This window comes from Crinia signifera, chromosome 1 (assembly GCF_055691185.1).
Source record: "Crinia signifera chromosome 1, ASM5569118v1, whole genome shotgun sequence".
Taxonomy (NCBI): domain Eukaryota; kingdom Metazoa; phylum Chordata; class Amphibia; order Anura; family Myobatrachidae; genus Crinia; species Crinia signifera.
In genome coordinates, this window is record NC_139217.1 from 324,228,194 (window position 1) to 324,245,292 (window position 17,099).

General features: G+C 42.2%; 1 protein-coding gene across 2 annotated transcripts in view; it reads left to right on the forward strand.

Moving 5' to 3' along the window:
- Positions 1-16,526, forward strand: part of IPO4 (importin 4) — an 87,527-nt gene extending 71,001 nt beyond the window's left edge. For both annotated transcript variants that reach the window (XM_083188023.1, XM_083188032.1), the window contains 7 exons: positions 6,718-6,843; positions 7,727-7,935; positions 9,080-9,212; positions 9,712-9,816; positions 15,263-15,332; positions 15,946-16,097; positions 16,299-16,526. In XM_083188023.1, the coding sequence (XP_083044149.1) occupies positions 6,718-6,843; positions 7,727-7,935; positions 9,080-9,212; positions 9,712-9,816; positions 15,263-15,332; positions 15,946-16,076 (774 nt within the window). In that variant the 3' untranslated portion in view covers positions 16,077-16,097; positions 16,299-16,526. The remainder of the gene's footprint in view (positions 1-6,717; positions 6,844-7,726; positions 7,936-9,079; positions 9,213-9,711; positions 9,817-15,262; positions 15,333-15,945; positions 16,098-16,298) is intronic.
- The last annotated feature ends 573 nt before the right edge of the window (positions 16,527-17,099 follow it).

Consider the following 17,099-nt stretch of genomic DNA (forward strand, 5'->3'; position numbering starts at 1 on the left):
AACTAGATCACATCGCTTTTAGTTGAATACGCATGCTGTTGTAGTGTATCGCAAGGTTTTGAACTAGATGCGATCTAGTACAAACTGCACAAAGCACATTGCACTGTGTGTGGGCACCTTAAGATGTATATGAAACAAATGCGTTATTTATTTAGACTTGGGTCCCGTCTCTTAAGATATCTCATTATAGTATGCAAATATTCCAAATAAGAAAATATAGGCTATCCCAGCATACTTCTGGTCCTGAGCATTATGGATATGGAAAACTCAACCTGCTGTTCTCCCTCCTAAGATCAATGTAATATTGTAACTTTAATTTTGTTATTGTAAGGTGGGATCCCATATCTATATATCATTTTGTTTAGAAAATCTTCTTATGAAGAGTATCCCCTGTGATCAGTATGATGAATATAAAATGCATCCTAATCAGTGAATGGTGCAGATGAAGCGGTTTGAGGTATTCTGTTCAGTTGTGCTGCATGTAGAAGCACAAAGGTTTGCTTACTACTGTTTTCTATAAGTGGAGACTCGGGTTCTATGAACCTTCACTTAGAGGCAGAGTCTGGTATCTGGGGTCATAGACTGGTATGAGGTGGTAGTGCTGCATTGTAACTGGTGTACTGTGGGAGCAGAAACTGGTTTGCAGGAGCACTGTATAAAGTAGTTATTAGGCAGTCTTACATGTTTTTTTATATTACCCCCCTAATCTCTCATATTGACACACCCTATGCACTTTATATTTTTCTGAACGAAACTCTTATCTTTGGATGTGGCTCTATATCAACATTTTTATTTACGTTTGTTTCAAATGAGTGCAATAAAGTTGGTTTAAGTAGTGTGAGCTCTCACTGAAAAGCTAATGCTGACAGTCTGTATGGTTACACCTGAGCAAATTATGTGCACAATTGAATACTTTAGAGATAATCCTGGGCAGAGGTGTAACTAGATATTCATAGGCCCCATAGCAAAAGTTTATTAGCAACTGATGGTGATTAATGTTTGTAAACCATATTACTTACACAGAAAAGATGGACCCTTTTCAGCTCTGGGCCCCATAGCAGCTGCACCCTTTGCACCTATGGTAGTTACGCCCTTGATCCTGGGTCCTTGTGAAATGTGTGCAATTCAGTATCTGCTGGAAATCTTGTGCTTTAATTCTCATATTTATTTTCACTTGGTTTCTGACATGAACCCCCTTTTTAAACTTCACCTATTTGTTAATAATAATTGCTCTTTTTTTTAACAGTCCTAGTACTGCACCTGGACAATATATAACATTTGAGTTACATTAATGATTGCTTTTAATTGCAAATAATATTTAGATTCTGCTTTGGAGCATGCTTTCGCGACTCGTGCAATGATGGTTTTTGACCACAGCTATGTTCTAGTACAGTGGTGTCAAACTCCTGGCCCTCCAGCTGTTGTGAAACTATACATCCCAGCATGCCCTGCCACAGATTTAATATAATGATTTGGTAAAACTGTGGCAAGGCATGCTGGGATGTGTAGTTCCACAACGGCTGTAGGGCCATGAGTTTGACACCACTTTTCGAGTATAATTGCACAGATGTAGAAATGTAAATTAATTTGTTTGTCTGATGTTACTATGGTATAGATCTGTCTAGTGCATATGTCAATAAAGATTAGACCTGAGTCAAAGTCCAGAGCAGTGTGTGTTACTAGATAAATGGGTATAGTGGAGGTAGGGGAACATAAAGCATACGTCCTACAAGGTCTCCGTGCTAAAGGAAAATGTTCAACTGTGGCTACATAATCGCAGATAATGTTATCAGCTGCTGAGGATAACAAGATGTCACCATACAAATATATATAGTAACTTACTCGTGAGACATAACAGCTGCCACAGGGATACATTACTTACATTGACTGTTTTCTCAGGTTGTGTGCCTAAATGCATACAGCATTGGTAATGGCATCATATAGGGCAGTGGTACCCAAACTGTGTGCCGTGGCACCCTGGGGGGCCTCAGGACACTTTCAGGGATGCCCTGGGATGGTGGTCCAGGACCAATTGAAATCAGTTATGGTCAATGTATTACGCAAAACCAATGCTTATGGCTTCCAGTCAGAACATATGTGGACAAACAGAAGTGAATCCTGTTACTCACCACATAACTGACACTACGGATACCGTATAAACACAATTTACGTAATTTCATATTTTTTCTATATTTCTCAATAAGAAACTTTTGCCCTAGGGGCACCATGAAGAAAATTCTGATACTCTAGGATGCCATGATCCAAAAAAGTTTGGTACTGGTATAGGGTGAACACACCCAAAATAGCATTGAAAAGTGGACAGACTGTAAAATCCTAGGGATAATGCAGGTATTTTGGGAAACAATGCTTTAAGCAGAATGTTTCTGCAGTGCTGATAGCAAGCGGCACAGGTCAGTGTTTTATATTTAGGTAAATTTAGGTGCCTTCATTGTGCACAATGGAGAGATACAATACACAAAGGAACACGGCAGTCCAGCTTTTCCCTCCTGGGAAATCACTGCTTCATATATACTATACAGCATGTAGACCAGGAGTGGACAATAAGCGGCCCTCCAACTGGTGATGAACTACACGTCCAAGCATGCCTTGCATTAGTTTCAGCATAGCCAAATATCAAAACTAAGGCAAGGCATGCTGGGATGTGTAGTTTGTCAACAGCTGGAGGGCCACTTATTGTCCACACCTGATGTAGACTATTGTATACTGTATTTATGGTACACACAGCAGGTAACATGAGTCCAGACAAAACTTCTAGGTCACCCATTGCTCTCACCTGTGATTGATGTGTCCGTCATCAGAAGGATGAGTAGGGAAACAGCAGACGCTTGACTGTGAGCCCCTGGAAAGCACAGGAATGGCAGAAAATTGAAGAGGCATTTTCCAGCCAGCAAACACAGAATAGGCTCTTGAATACCCATTTGTGAATACTTAAGGCGAGACTTGCTTCTGCATAATGTCAATTGTTTTGCATCTCCTACATTTGGCAGGCCCTCCTAGATTTGGGATAGTCTTCAGAGGCAGGTGCTTTCACTACTTGTTCAGCGTCACCTTTCACATTTGTGTTTTGTTCTGTAACACAAACTTCTTTGTCTAGTTTTTTTTTCCTTCTCTAGGTCAAATCCCCTTTGCAAAGAGAAAGTTGTGAGTTTTGTTTTTAGAGTATTCTCTGCAGTTGTGTTCTCTGCTTCTATTCCGCTTGTAAATTGCTGTCACTGTCTTTTATCCTCTGTGTATATTTGCACATAAGGTAATTAACCTGTAGAGCAGGTAAATCTGCAAGATCCGGTAAGGGCAGTCTTTAGCAACGCTTCATCTGTAGTGATCTGTTGGGGATACACCCACTTACATGTCCCTAGCACACCTTATTCAGGGACATACTGAAACCATGTTCTACAAGCTATCATACAGTTCTTATCAGTTATTTATTGTTCCTCCACTATAAAATGACTTGTCACTTTCTTGGCAGGACCACTTCTCTCTGTTGGCTTGTTTAGGGCTGTCTTTTTATTATTATAGAGCACATTGTAAAGGATGTTTCTCATATACCATATATACTCTATACTGTATGTAAATTGTCATTGCTGACTATCCGAAGTGACCTGCTTCCATACATTATCCTTTTCTCCCGATTTCCTCACTTATCTTATTTAATGCAGCAACCTTGGCCAAAATTAAATATAGATATTTAAATAGGAAATCAAAAAAACCTGTCATTAATTCAGTGAAGGTGACTTCATCGGTCCTGTCAGTGAGAAAATCCAGAACAAGGCATTTTTGTGAAAGTGTCTGGTTTTGTGAAGATCTCCATTATGTTGCTCTGATATCTACTTTAGTGTGTGTTTAGTGCTGCATCATATACCTTTCTGCAAAATACTTTATGCACAATGCTGTGAAATCCTTCATCTTTGCTGCACCTTCCTTCCCTGTTAAATATACCCCCACCCTAATCCCCTCTTGTGGGTGTTTTCTTCAGTAATACAATGTGTGTGTTTGATATAAGTTCAAGATGAACATATTACTGCATTTATAAAACTTTATGGAAGTAGAGTCGGAGTCTCTTCCATTCTCCACCTTGTTTTTGGTGTGTATATTTATATCCTATATTATCTCATCTATTGACATATTCTTGTGTTTAAACTCCATTTTTTATGGCACTATATAAATAAAATATGATAATACCAGATATTCTTTTGATGCAACTTGGAACAATTGAGTCTTTAAGTGCTGCTGACTTTTGCAGTCACCTGCCATGACCCAGACCATCAGAGGGTTTACTGTGGAGATGGGATACGGTCGGTTGGTCGACCTAAAGATGGTTGACAGTCATTAGGTCGACATACTGCAAGGTCGACATGTGTCTCGGTCCACATGGGACAAGGTCGACAGTCAAAAGTTTAACATGTGGTTTTTCACTGCTTTTTGAGCCGACATGTGCTGACAGGCGGTATTTCATGCCCTCCCATCCACTAGGGCGTGGTAGGTGAATAAAATAGTGTGCCGAGCGCAGCATGCCACTTAATCCTGTGTCCATGTCGATTCACATGGTGAAAAACCCCATGTCTACCATTTCACTGTCGACCTAGACCATGTCGACTGCATGCTTGTGTCGACGTAGTGACCTGTCGACCTTGACACATGTCAACGTGGCAGTATGTCGACCTAATGACTGTCTTCCATCTTTAGATCGACCATATGATCCATACCGTAGAGATGTGCGGGTTCAGTTTTACTCGGATCTCAAAGTGGGTCTTCTTTGCTATCCAAAACACGTGACAGCCGATATCCAATCGGAAAAATCCGAACTTAAGTTAATTTGGCAATAAGAACCGTGTAGCTCCGAACTCTGCTCATCTCTAGTTTACGGCAATATTTGGTACTTATATGTTAGTTGGGCACCCACTATAGTTACTACGCTCATACCCCCACTAGCCATGTCAGCATGGAGTCAATTTTATATAGTGTGGCGAGCCCGAAGCGTAGTGAGCCTCGCGAGAGGACGCGTAAAACTAAGCAAATAGCTTAGTGGGCTAGCATATAAGTACCCAAACTTTTCCTACGCCCATTCGGGACACTTTGTTGGAAAGCACATAACACATTCCTTCATGGAAGCGTTTCAGTTCTAGTGTTGCTTCAGTCAGAGATTGAGGCCATGGGGGTAAAAGAATTTCTGGTAGACCCAGGTGTACGGGATACCTACATGGTGTCCGTCCATGGTACCACCCCATAGACTTTTCTTACCAACATTTTTTACTCCCCTCCTAAAATGTTGGCAGCTCTGTGGATCTTCATGGCATCTATCACATTGTTTCTTCATTGTCAGGACTATTGTTTATTTTATATCTTGCGAAGCCTGACATACTGTAGAAAGGTGATCAATTACCATGTCCATTTTAGAGTATAACTGCTGGAGACAAATGATTGAATCCTAAATGATACCTATTTTTATTACCTGCATCAGCCTTTATCATATTACTGGACTTTTCTGTTTTGATCCAAAGATAGAATTCACTGGGTGTTAATTTTCTACCATCTGACTAGACCACCTCTGACTGCAATGCCTTATGCGGGGTACACACCAGGACGACCCGCTCACGATGCACATCGTGAGCGGGTCGTCAGTGTCTCGTCCGACCCGCTCACGATGACGCGGGGGGGCACGACCCGCTCATGATGTGCACTGTGAGCGGGTCCGATCCGATGGCGACCCGCACCCGGCTGTATGGTCGTCATTGAGATCCTACCTGCAGCAGGTAGGATCTCAATAACGACCGACCGACCCGCGGGGACGCGCATCGGATCGGTATCGGGCCACACCAGGTCAGAAAAGGGCCCAATCAGCACACAATCTACATCCAATTGATCGGAATTGGATCTAGATTGTGGGGATCGGGCCCTAGTCGTCCTGGTGTGTACCCAGCATTACACACTATGGGCCTTATTCAAAATGCAATTCTCTGTTCATGGATCAGGTCTCTTGGATAACTTGAGCGTCCCATTTGTCTCTGCTGGCCACCTCTCTTAGGTAGTGAATGGATACAGTATGTACAGATGTCTAAAAAGTAGACCTCCCTAGACATGAGCCCAAATGTTTCTTTCCATCCCTAAGTAAATAATCCTGCAAATAAGTATACTCGTGAGTGGCACATCTTGCAAAGTTGCAGGCTACCCATTTGTAGTTCCACCACCAGAGGTAGTGCCTCATTGAATTGTTTAAAAGTTCCAAAGCCACGTCAGTCTTTCAACTGGTTCCATTCACTGATTCATTCAATGTTATAGTGGGTTAGACAAGAAGCCATAATGGCTATAGAAACCAGTGTTTAGTGTTAGGGCCTTCTCATTCCAGTCATTGGGACAGTCATATGGGGAAACGTCTTCACATCTGGGTACTGTTCAGAAAGGACTTCCATGTGCCCGCTCATTCCTGGAAATGTATAGTCAGCCACAATACCTATACAGTTACACTGTTTTCTGTAGCCTCAATACTTTTGTCAAATAACTTGTTGTTTTATAATATGCCTAGAACTTGTATTAATTGTATTCTCTAGAAATAACCAGAGACATTTCCTAGCACTTTACAGTAGGAGAACCTTCTGACCATGTAGCCACATTTATGCCTCATACAATGTATGGCGTTATATTGTACCCTGTATATGCCTAGAGAAGGAGAATGTGCTTATTACAGTCTTTTACTTACAGGCAGAGATGGATGCGATGCTGATGGAATATGCAGGAGAGGGGATTCCTTTGGTGGCTACTGCAGTTGGGGGTGTCATTTTCTCTTCATACTTTGCAGGTTTTCTTCCTCTGCTGCTTAATAAAATGGTAAGAGATGTGCTATGTATGTATGTATGTATGTATGTATGTATGTATGTGTACAGTCTGTATGGCATTTTGCATAAGTTATTAGTTTTCCATCCTATTGTTGTCACTGGATACGCTGGGGTATTAGTGTGGTGTAGTGTCTCGGGGTACTTTCACATTTTCTCCATAAGCTTAACCAACTATCAAGTATAGATTTGTAAAGGGTATTTTAACATTTGAGTTTAAGGTTACAGTAAACCTGGCACATGAATGATCGGGTGTGGATTAAAAGGTCTACAGTGTCTAGGTAGTCATTAGGTCGACATGGAAAAGGTCGACAGGAGGTTTTCATAGGTTTTTTTTTTATGTCCATGTCAACATCTTTTGACATGGACCCCAATTAGTGTTACGCGCCCCCCTCGCATGGCTCGCCATGCTTCGGGCATGGTGCCCTGCTCCACTACCGCACACTTTACTGTTCCCAATTGTAACTCGTGTGGATCGTCAAGCATGAAAGAGTCTCCAAAAAAGGAAAGAAATTTGAAAAACTCATGTCAATCTGTTCATGTGTTGATTATTGCCGCATCAACCTTTTTTTTTTTGCAAATATCGACCTACTACATTTTGACCTTTTGGGGTTGACCCATTGATTGTCAATCTATAAACCGGGACCAAAATGATCAAAGCACTTCTTTCCCTGCACCTGTTTGGGATTTGTTAGTCTTTATTGGAGGCATTCAGAAATATTGAGGGAAAGTACACATGACTGCTGCACATACTGTAGGATAAAGTTTTGTTTGAAGATGTACATCCTTTTTCAATCTAAACCGTAATTCCATTGGTTATATCCTTATACTGCTGTGATAACCATTTTTATTTGTTCTAAATGTTCTTCTCCACACAGAAGTCCAGTTGCAGTCCTGCTGAGAAGTCATTTGCTGGAGGTACTCTGGCTGAATCCATAGTAGGTCTGGGTGAAGCAACTGTTCAGTTTGTACCACAGTTACTGCCTGCACTCCTCTCTGGAGCACATGATGAAGATGATGAAGTCCGAAGTAATTCTGTGTATGGACTTGGTGTCCTGGCAGAGCATGGGGGCACTGCCGTGCACAAGTATCCTGCATAATGTCTGTGTTCATGCTGTTTACGGCTACTCTCCTCTTACCTTTTTATATGCAGATTTTGATTTTTGTTGATGTGACTCTTGTATTCCATGATAATGTCGAGAATATCTAAAAAATCCGAGACCTCCAAATATTTAATTGCCCATATTATGTTGTACATTTCTGGTACTTGTGAACATATTTAAACCAACAGGGACTTTATAGTAGGGTAAGTCCCTCAGTCCCTCATTCATTTAGCTCCGTATAAATGAATGTGAATTTATATAATTGAATGTTCTGGTTTCTGAATAAGGGTTACGGTTACAGTAAGTTGTTTCTATGTATAGGCAATCACCATATAATTAAAGGCTAACACAGCTCCTCACATCTATGTAAAGGTGCCCACACACGCACCGATCCCGGCGTGCGTTGTGGGCTTAACTAGCACACATAGCATCGCATCGTATGCCTTGTGAATACGATGTGCATGCGATGCTATGCTAGAAAAAGCTTGTACAAAAAGTATGTGCAGCACATACTTTTTGTACTGTACGATGAGGTGCCACGGGAGCGCGCACCCCATCGTTCAGCATCGCACCGCCGGGATCGGTGCGTGTGTGGGCACCATAAGGGGAATGTAAGTGTTGTGAGCACCAGCGGCCACTAGATGGCACCCAACAGAGCAATTCTAGTTTTGCTTTGTCCGGACATGCACAGCCACCAGCGCTGACATCACTGGCACATTGCTCTGTCCGTTTGCCAGGCCAGTAATTCGTTTCTCTTAAAGAGCAGAAAATCAGTTGTATGCGGTATGCAGAACATGGGACAAAGCTATCCACTACTCCCAGTAATAACATTTTGAAATGGATTATTTATGCTGTTTTTGGAACAATAAGGAGGCACCGCCTCATTCAGAACCGCAACATAAACTAGTTAAAAAAGCAAATACAATAACATTAAGGGTACCAGATGCACTGCTTACCTATGCGTTTTCCATATATATATATATATATATATATATATATATATACTGTATGTATATGTATATATATATATATATATATATACTGTATGTATGTGTGTATATATATATTTCAGGTTTTGCTATATTTAATCATATATATTAAATACTTTTTTCCTTGACACATCTGAAGACATTACCCCAAGCTACTTTCTGTTCTGTCCTCTATAATCAGCTCTGAAAAAAACCCACTTGCTCAAGACAATGTTTGTGGAGCAGTGAGTCGGATGATCTTGAGCGACCCAGCAGGGGTACCTGTGGAACAGGTAGGGGATCATGAATGCGGCACACATTACAGGTCACAGGATAAAGTAGAATGTCCCCCACTGTCTACTTGTCATTCTGAATAACCTTGTCCACAAACATTTTAGATCTGATTGCCCAGGTAGCCTGACTTTTCTTAATAATATGAAGTCATTCTAATGCTGGACTTAACATGGTCATTTTTAAATCGGCATCAAAATCGGAGAAATCAGCAGTTTCTCAAACGTATATCATATTCACTCCACACACACACACTCACACACACACACACACACACACACTCACACTCTTAAGGCCCATACACGCTGGGTGATGTTTTTTGCCGCTTGAACTGCTTCCTGTACAAAAACCGCCCACTGTGTTTGTGCCAGCGGTGAGCACTGATGCCGGCTACCACCGCTCATCTGCAACTTAGCTCTTCCCAATTCATTGTTTTACTATGTTTTATAGGTAGTCATAACTTGATTTGTTTTACTAATTTTCTGTGTTAACCCATTCTAGGTATTTCCAGTGATGCTCCGCTCTCTGCCACTTAAAGAAGATTTTGAGGAGAACTGTATAGTGTTTAAATGCATTGCATTTCTGTATGAGAATAAACCATTACAGGTATTCTATACGAGAGCAATTAATGTAGATGTCACATAGCATAGCATAAAAGTCAAAGCAAGTTATGCAGGTACTGTGTGACATGGAAATATCTAAGAGCTGCATAATTTGGCAGTGTCACATTGCTACCCTACCCCCAGGTTAGTGACACTGGCAGCATGAACATGAAGTGACCTGCAGATCAAGTCATAGGGCAGTATTCAATGAGAAAAATTCTCCGTGTTTTATGGCGAGTTTGTGCTTTTCTCGCCTTGGACGGAGACTTTTGCTCTCAAAAAGCGAGCAACCCTATTCAAGGTGCACTTCTCGCCGTCTTTTTAAGTGATTTTCGCCGTGTCTCTCCGTGTAGCAATTCTCCATCTTTTCATGGAGAAGTGGAATATGAACTTTTACAATAAAAGGTTTTTTGTTTTAATTTTGGTGTAAAAAAATCAGGAATTTTAATCTGTGAAAGGGCATGCTATTTTTATTCATGTGCTTATAGCACATGAATATATATTTAATTTTAATTATATATTTTTTTCTTTCTACACAGAGCAGCCAGCAGGGGGCCGGGAGCTGAGCCGCTCATTAGATATTCATATATTCACTGCACCCGATCATTACATATGCACGATCGGGTGCAGTGAATACCCGGCCCCCTGTTGGCTCTCCAGGGGGGGGGCAGCCTGTGCTGCCTGGCTCCCGGGGAGCCCACCTTCCCCCCCCACATTCGTTCTGGGGCAGGCAGGGAGACTTCCATCTCCCTGCCTGCCGCCGTCCTAAGGCTCCCTGCGGCATCACCTCATACGCCGGGTTGGCTGATACTCGCCGCGAGGGGTGGCGAGTATCAGTCACATTGAATACTATCTAAAGTGCCGTGGCGGAGAATCTCCAAACATGGAGAATCTCCGCAAAAACACGGCGAGTGTATGGCGAGCGAAAAAAAACGCTCGCCATGCACGGAGAATATTTTCATTGAATACGGCCCATAGTGTGTGAAATAAGTATGGTAGCAAATGCTTTTAAACAGTCACTCATCACTACAAGTAATATAAACAAACAACGAATTAAGTCAATAAATCTTGCGTCCAAGTATTGCCAACTTCAGGCTTCCAGGTACACAAATGCCATTATTCTCCATAGTTTAAAAAGCACAGCTGAATCAGGAGACAGAAAAGCATTGGCATTGTAACCGCTTTCACCACACACATGTACACTACACCGGGACTGGCAGGGCAAACAGTTGTCATTATTCAAATAGACTCTGTCATTAATTAAATATAGACATTTGAAATGGTATGCAAACATTGGGGAATTAATATCAGACTGTAGAAAGTAAGGGCAGGGCCCACTCTACCCTATCTATGTGTCAGGTGTGCACCTTCTTTTATCTACCTCAAATGCACTATTCCATTTTATATAATATGGATACAGTATGTACAATTGTTTTAATGCTTAAGTTGTTGGTTTTTTTTGGACTAGTATATTTGGTACTTGCACGATTCGTACAAATATGTTTCCTCATTGTTCTACCCTCAGTAAGTGCAAGTGAGCAGCACCAAGCAGTGTTGCATCTTTCATTTCTTTTTGCTTTGTCACAGCACAAGCATTCATATAGAAAAAGGTTCGCCTAGGAGGGATGCTTGCTGCAGAGGGTGCAAAGGTCAAACAAAAAAGTGTTGATGCACTGCACTGCTATTAATGTAAAGGACCGTCTGCTGAACAGAAAAGATGAAGCCTGACACACTGATTTATGAAAATATCAAAAAGCATACAATTTATTACATAAAAATTAATATAGTAAAAATAAATACAACAAATGGCTTTAAAATAGAGCTATATATTAAGCAACACTGTGATATTAGTATCAATGGAGTCTTCAATTATTAATAATCTATATTAACCAAAGATGGGTTAGCAGCAGTAAAATGACAAGTCTAGGGAGCAATAGTATGATCCGTAATTGCCTCGATGTTGTATAGGGCAGTTAAATGAGCCGGTAATTGGGTGTAAAGCCAGTCCATTAGCATGTAAAGTAACACGCAAATAAAAGTTATGAGGGCTGTAAGGTTAGTCACCGGTACAAAGCAAGGTGTTAGCTTTTATCCTTGATACTCACGGAGCAAGATGCGCCGTAGCGCTGGAGCGCTGGGTTGCTGCGCTCGCCACGCGAGGGCTCGGTGGCTCGCTGCGCTCGCCACACTATTCTATTCTCACTCCACGCCCTAGTGGATAGTAGGGGTATGAAAAGGTCGGAGGACGCGTACCGCCGCCGCTCGCTGCGCTCGCCACGCTTCGGGTTGACGTTGATCGTGGAGTGGCGTTAACAATTGGGGGGGGGGGGGGGCATTTAACATTGTTCCCTATGTGAAATCGGGTCAATTGGGACATTTAACATTGTTCCCTATGTGAAATCGGGTCAATTGGGACATTTAACATTGTTCCCTATGTAAAATCGCGGTCATCGCGTCGGTCGCATCGCATGTCATTATAATGGCATGCGATGCCCGCGATGGGCGCCCTGCTAGGAAACAAGTACCCTTTTTTGTTTGAGCTTTTTCTGTCTTTTTGATGAGTTTGTGGTGAACTCATTGGATGCCTGCTGCAGCTAGTTTACTATATATGAAACACCATTAGTGTTTGGTTACCAAAAATTTAAACAAGCGCCGGGACTGTGAAGCCAGGTGGGGGCTTATAAACCTCCACTTGACTACACCCCTTTTTCCTGTTTCTCCCATAGATGTGCAAAGGTGTAGCATGTTCTAAATAATGATGAAAGATCAGATCCCAGGTTTTTTTTAAATGATATATGGCAGTTTTCAACCTGTTGTGATGACCTATCATTTTAAAACTGTCCGTGTGGGGGCATGATAACAACGCAATGCATGTACCAGCTGGTCGTTCATCTTGCTTGTTGATCCCTTCAGCATGCAGAAAGATAATGACGTGTTTTGCAGGATTTGGCACATAATGGGGCAGATGTATAAGCCTTAACAAGAGATAAACATCCAGCCAATCACCTCCTAACTGACTTTTTTCAAAACCGCCTGTAACATGGCATTGGCTAGACGTTTATCTCTCTATCACCCTTGCATTTATCTCTTGCTAAGTCTTAATACATCTGCCCCAATGTTCCATGTATAGTCATGATGAATGATGTGTTAATGATTTGCAGACGTTAAGTGACCTATCAAATTCTCTGATCGTTTGCACACTCTGGTCGCTCTGGGTGTGTGCATTATATCATTTCATTTATCATTTCCTGATCTCTCTCCCTATATCCTCACTCATATCTCCAACTGTCTCTCTGCTGTCTACTCCTGGATGACCCAGCGCTTTTTTAGACTTAAAATATTAAAGACTAAGCTGACCTCTTCCCACTCTCCTGCATAAAACCTGACAATCTCTCAACCTAACCTGTTTAAGCTCACTTCTTCGCCTTCTGTGTCACCCCAGTCTGTCTAACCCTCCCATTTTAGAATGTAAGCTCTCACGAGCAGGGCCTTCTCTCCTCTTGTGCCTTTCTTAGAATATATAAACCACTGCCACCCTGATGATTGCTTCAGTGTCCTGTCCCCTGATGCAACTATCCATATTAACCATGTACTTGTCCTAAACTGTCTTGTACTGTAATTTGTTATGTGTTTTTGATTATAACTATGCTCTGTAAAGCGCTGCGGAATCTAATCTGTGTGCGCTATATAAGAAACTGTTAATAAATAAATAAATAAATTTGGGCAGTAGTGTTCTGGATTTCAAGGGAAATTGGGTGACTGATTGGATTGTTCATAAAATCTTTGTCTTTTCAGTCTATATTCCCTACCACATGTTCACACACACACACACACACACACACACACACACACACACACACACACACACACACACACACACACACACACACACACACACACACACATACACACATACAAGTTAATTTGTTGGGAGCCAATTAACCTACGAGTTTATTTTTGGATTGTGGGAGGAAATTGGAGCACCTGGAGAAAACCCACGCAAGCACGGGAGAATATACAAACTCCACACAGTTAGAGCCATAGGGCGGTATTCAATGTGAATACCTGCGAGGTGCAGCGAATCCTTTTTAGGATTCGCTGCACATTCGCCACGTTCCGGAGCCAGCGGGCTCCGGTATTCAACGTGTCAGGGGCTCGCTGCCCCTGACAGGCGAATATGAGCTCCTGCGGCGATTGCCGCAGGGAGCCTCAGGACGGTGCCAGGCAGAGAGATGGTAGTCTCTCTGCCTAGCCCAGACCTTTGTGGGGGGTTAGGTGTGCTCCCCGGGTGCCAGGCAGCACAGGCTGCCCCCCCGGGGCTGCCAGCAGGCAAGCGTATATTCACTACACAGGATCGTAATGATCGTGCAGTGAATATATGAATATGTAATGAGCGGCTCCGCTCTGGCGCCACCTGCTGGCTGCTGTGTAAAAAAAAATAATAAAAAAAAATATTATTTTTAAAATTAAATATATATTCATGTGCTTACAGCACATGAATAAAAATAGCATGCCCCTCCTCAGAAGAAAATTCCTGATTTTTTGACACCAAATGTAAAAAACAGAACACTTTATTTTAAAAGTTCACATTCCACTTCACCATAAAAAGATAACGATTGCTGCTCGGTGAATCATGGTGACCAAAACCTTCAAATGTATTCGCCAACTGGTCATTGACTAGGGTGATTCACCCTTTTAGTCAGAAATTCGCCAAACAGCACAAATTCACCATAAAAACCTGGCGAATCAGGCTCATTGAATACCGCCCATAGTGGGAATCTAACTCATGACCTCAGCGATGTGAGGCAGTAATGTTAACCATAAAGACCCATACACACTGGGCGATTTTGAGCTGAAAGACGCTCAAAACACCAAGTTTGAGTGGCTTTCAGCTCAAAGTCTCCCAGTGTGTATGGCCCGGCGATACGCGCTCCCCTATCATTGCCGGGAAAGCCGCTCATCTGCTTGAATTACCAGTAGATGAGCAGCTTTGTAGACGTCTTTACATAGCGTTGCGCTATGCAAAGCCGCCTGTCCCGCTGACAGCGCGGGGCAGGGGGAAAGCGGCTCACTGTCTATGCACTGAGCTGCTTTTCACCCAGCGATGACAAAGGTCATCGCTGTCCATACACGCTGGGCATAATCGGCAAGTGTGTATGGTCTATTACACTGTGCGTACTGCCAAGTATTACCTTTATCTTGCAATTTGTATGGAACACTATTATTATTGTCATTTATTTATACTGTGCCACAATTGATTGTAGTTCTCTGCAGGGCAAAGATTTAAAAAAAAAGCCTACACAAAGTAACGTGTGTGTGTGTATAGCTATATTTCATATATAGATAGATAATGTGACAGCTATATCCAAGAATCTATATAGGATCCTCATACCTTACATCTCTGTTTAATGTATGCCTTCCCTTGTGTAAAGTATGTTTCTGTAATGCAGGTTGCCACACACATCCCTGACCTTGCTAGAATATTTGGCCATGTATTGGGGACCAAAGAAATTAAGCCAGGTACAATTATTAACCTAAATCAGTTATTTGTTTTTGTTACTTAACACCATATTGTTGCTAAGCCAAAACGTTCATAGCAGATGCCTGCAGATAATATAACTGGTAGTGCTCCCCCTTCTTGCAGTAGCAGAGTATGGAGAGGGGGGGGGGATCTCAGGCAAAAGAGGTCGTAATGTTCCAGCAATCCTGCCACCCCTCCCCCCAACAAACTCTTCTGTGTCCCTGCTTAAAGTGAAGCTACCTGTCCATTCAACCGTTCCGGGTCAAAAGTACCCACTCCCCTATCTCTACTCTTGGTGCCTGATGTACTGACATCTCGAATGTATAGCTCAATCAAAATTATTTTTTTTTACCAGAATGTCACCATTATTTGCCACACAGATATATCCATATACCCACTGTGTGTTATAAATGTATTTATATGTGCCCCCCCCCCCCCCCCCCCCCTGACAGCTACCATCTGGAGGCCAATGTTCAATGTCCTCCCAGAGTTCTGCCACTGCTGAGCTGTTTTCTGCGTTCTCACATTGTGTATGTTGGACGATGAGCATGTTTGACGATTCTGAAAAATTTTTTTTTTTTTTTTTCTTCCTAACTCCGCTACCAATGGCAGACACAGAAGATATTATACTTGTGCTATTAAGAAGCATGACACAGAGTTTCCCTCAGGATTTTTGGAATGCTGTGATGTCACTTCCGGATGAAACTGCTTCAAAACTTAGATCAGTCCTAAGCTTAGCGTGAGGAGCATCTTTGCATGTTTAGGTGAGTTTTCCCAATTCTGTTCACCTCTTATGTTTTTTCTTTTTCAACCTCTCCTGCGTTCCCTGTCACCATCATGCTTCTGCTTGCTTACTCCCTTTTGTTCTATTTTATCTTGCTCAGTCTCTTCTTAAATAAGTTCCTCATCTTCAATTTTTATTTTTAACCACTATCTTTTACCTCCCATGTTTTTCTTAATCTCAGGACAATTCCCAGGATGCTTTCAAATGCTGTTAATGTTGCAGTTTATTGTTGGAGCTTCACATTGGACACAGAAGACTGTATAAGACCTGTTGTTTGGGACTGTACTTTAGTTTTTTTAAAGAGGCATGAGTTTCAACTTCTTTGATGGAGTTGAGTTTAATGAATTTACATTGCCACAAGGCCGTGTCTGTTGCATTCAACCTGAAGCAATAAACGTGATCTATTCTGTTCAGGTCTTTGGATATTTATTTGCGAGTAAAACTATACCTCCCAACTTGTGAATGGGATGCAGTCAAAATCCCAACATACAGGTGAAACAGTCAACATGACTTTGTGTCGACAGGCCGCGAGGTTGACGTGGTTTTTTTCACTGTTTTTTGACCCGACATGTGCTGACAGGCGGTATTTCATGCCCTACCATCCACTGGGGAGTGGTGGGAGAATAAAATAGTGTGCCGAGCGCAGCGAGGCACCGTGCCCGAAGCATTGCGAGCGATGCGAGGGGCTGCGGTTCACTTCCAACTGTGTCCATATCGACATTCGGGTAAAATAAAAGGTGAAAAAACCCATGTTGACCTCGAGACCTGTCGACACAGTCATGTTGACTGTTTCACCTGTACATTCTATATGTCGGTATTTTGACCTTGTCGGGATTTTATATGTCGGGATTTTGACCCTGACGGGATTTCATACCGAATCCTTGTGGAGGACCGGAAGCGCTATCCTGATGCTTTTGGGGGCATTTTTGCCACAGTGAGGGCATGACCAGCAGCTCTGTGAGCCACTGGCCATGCCCCCAGC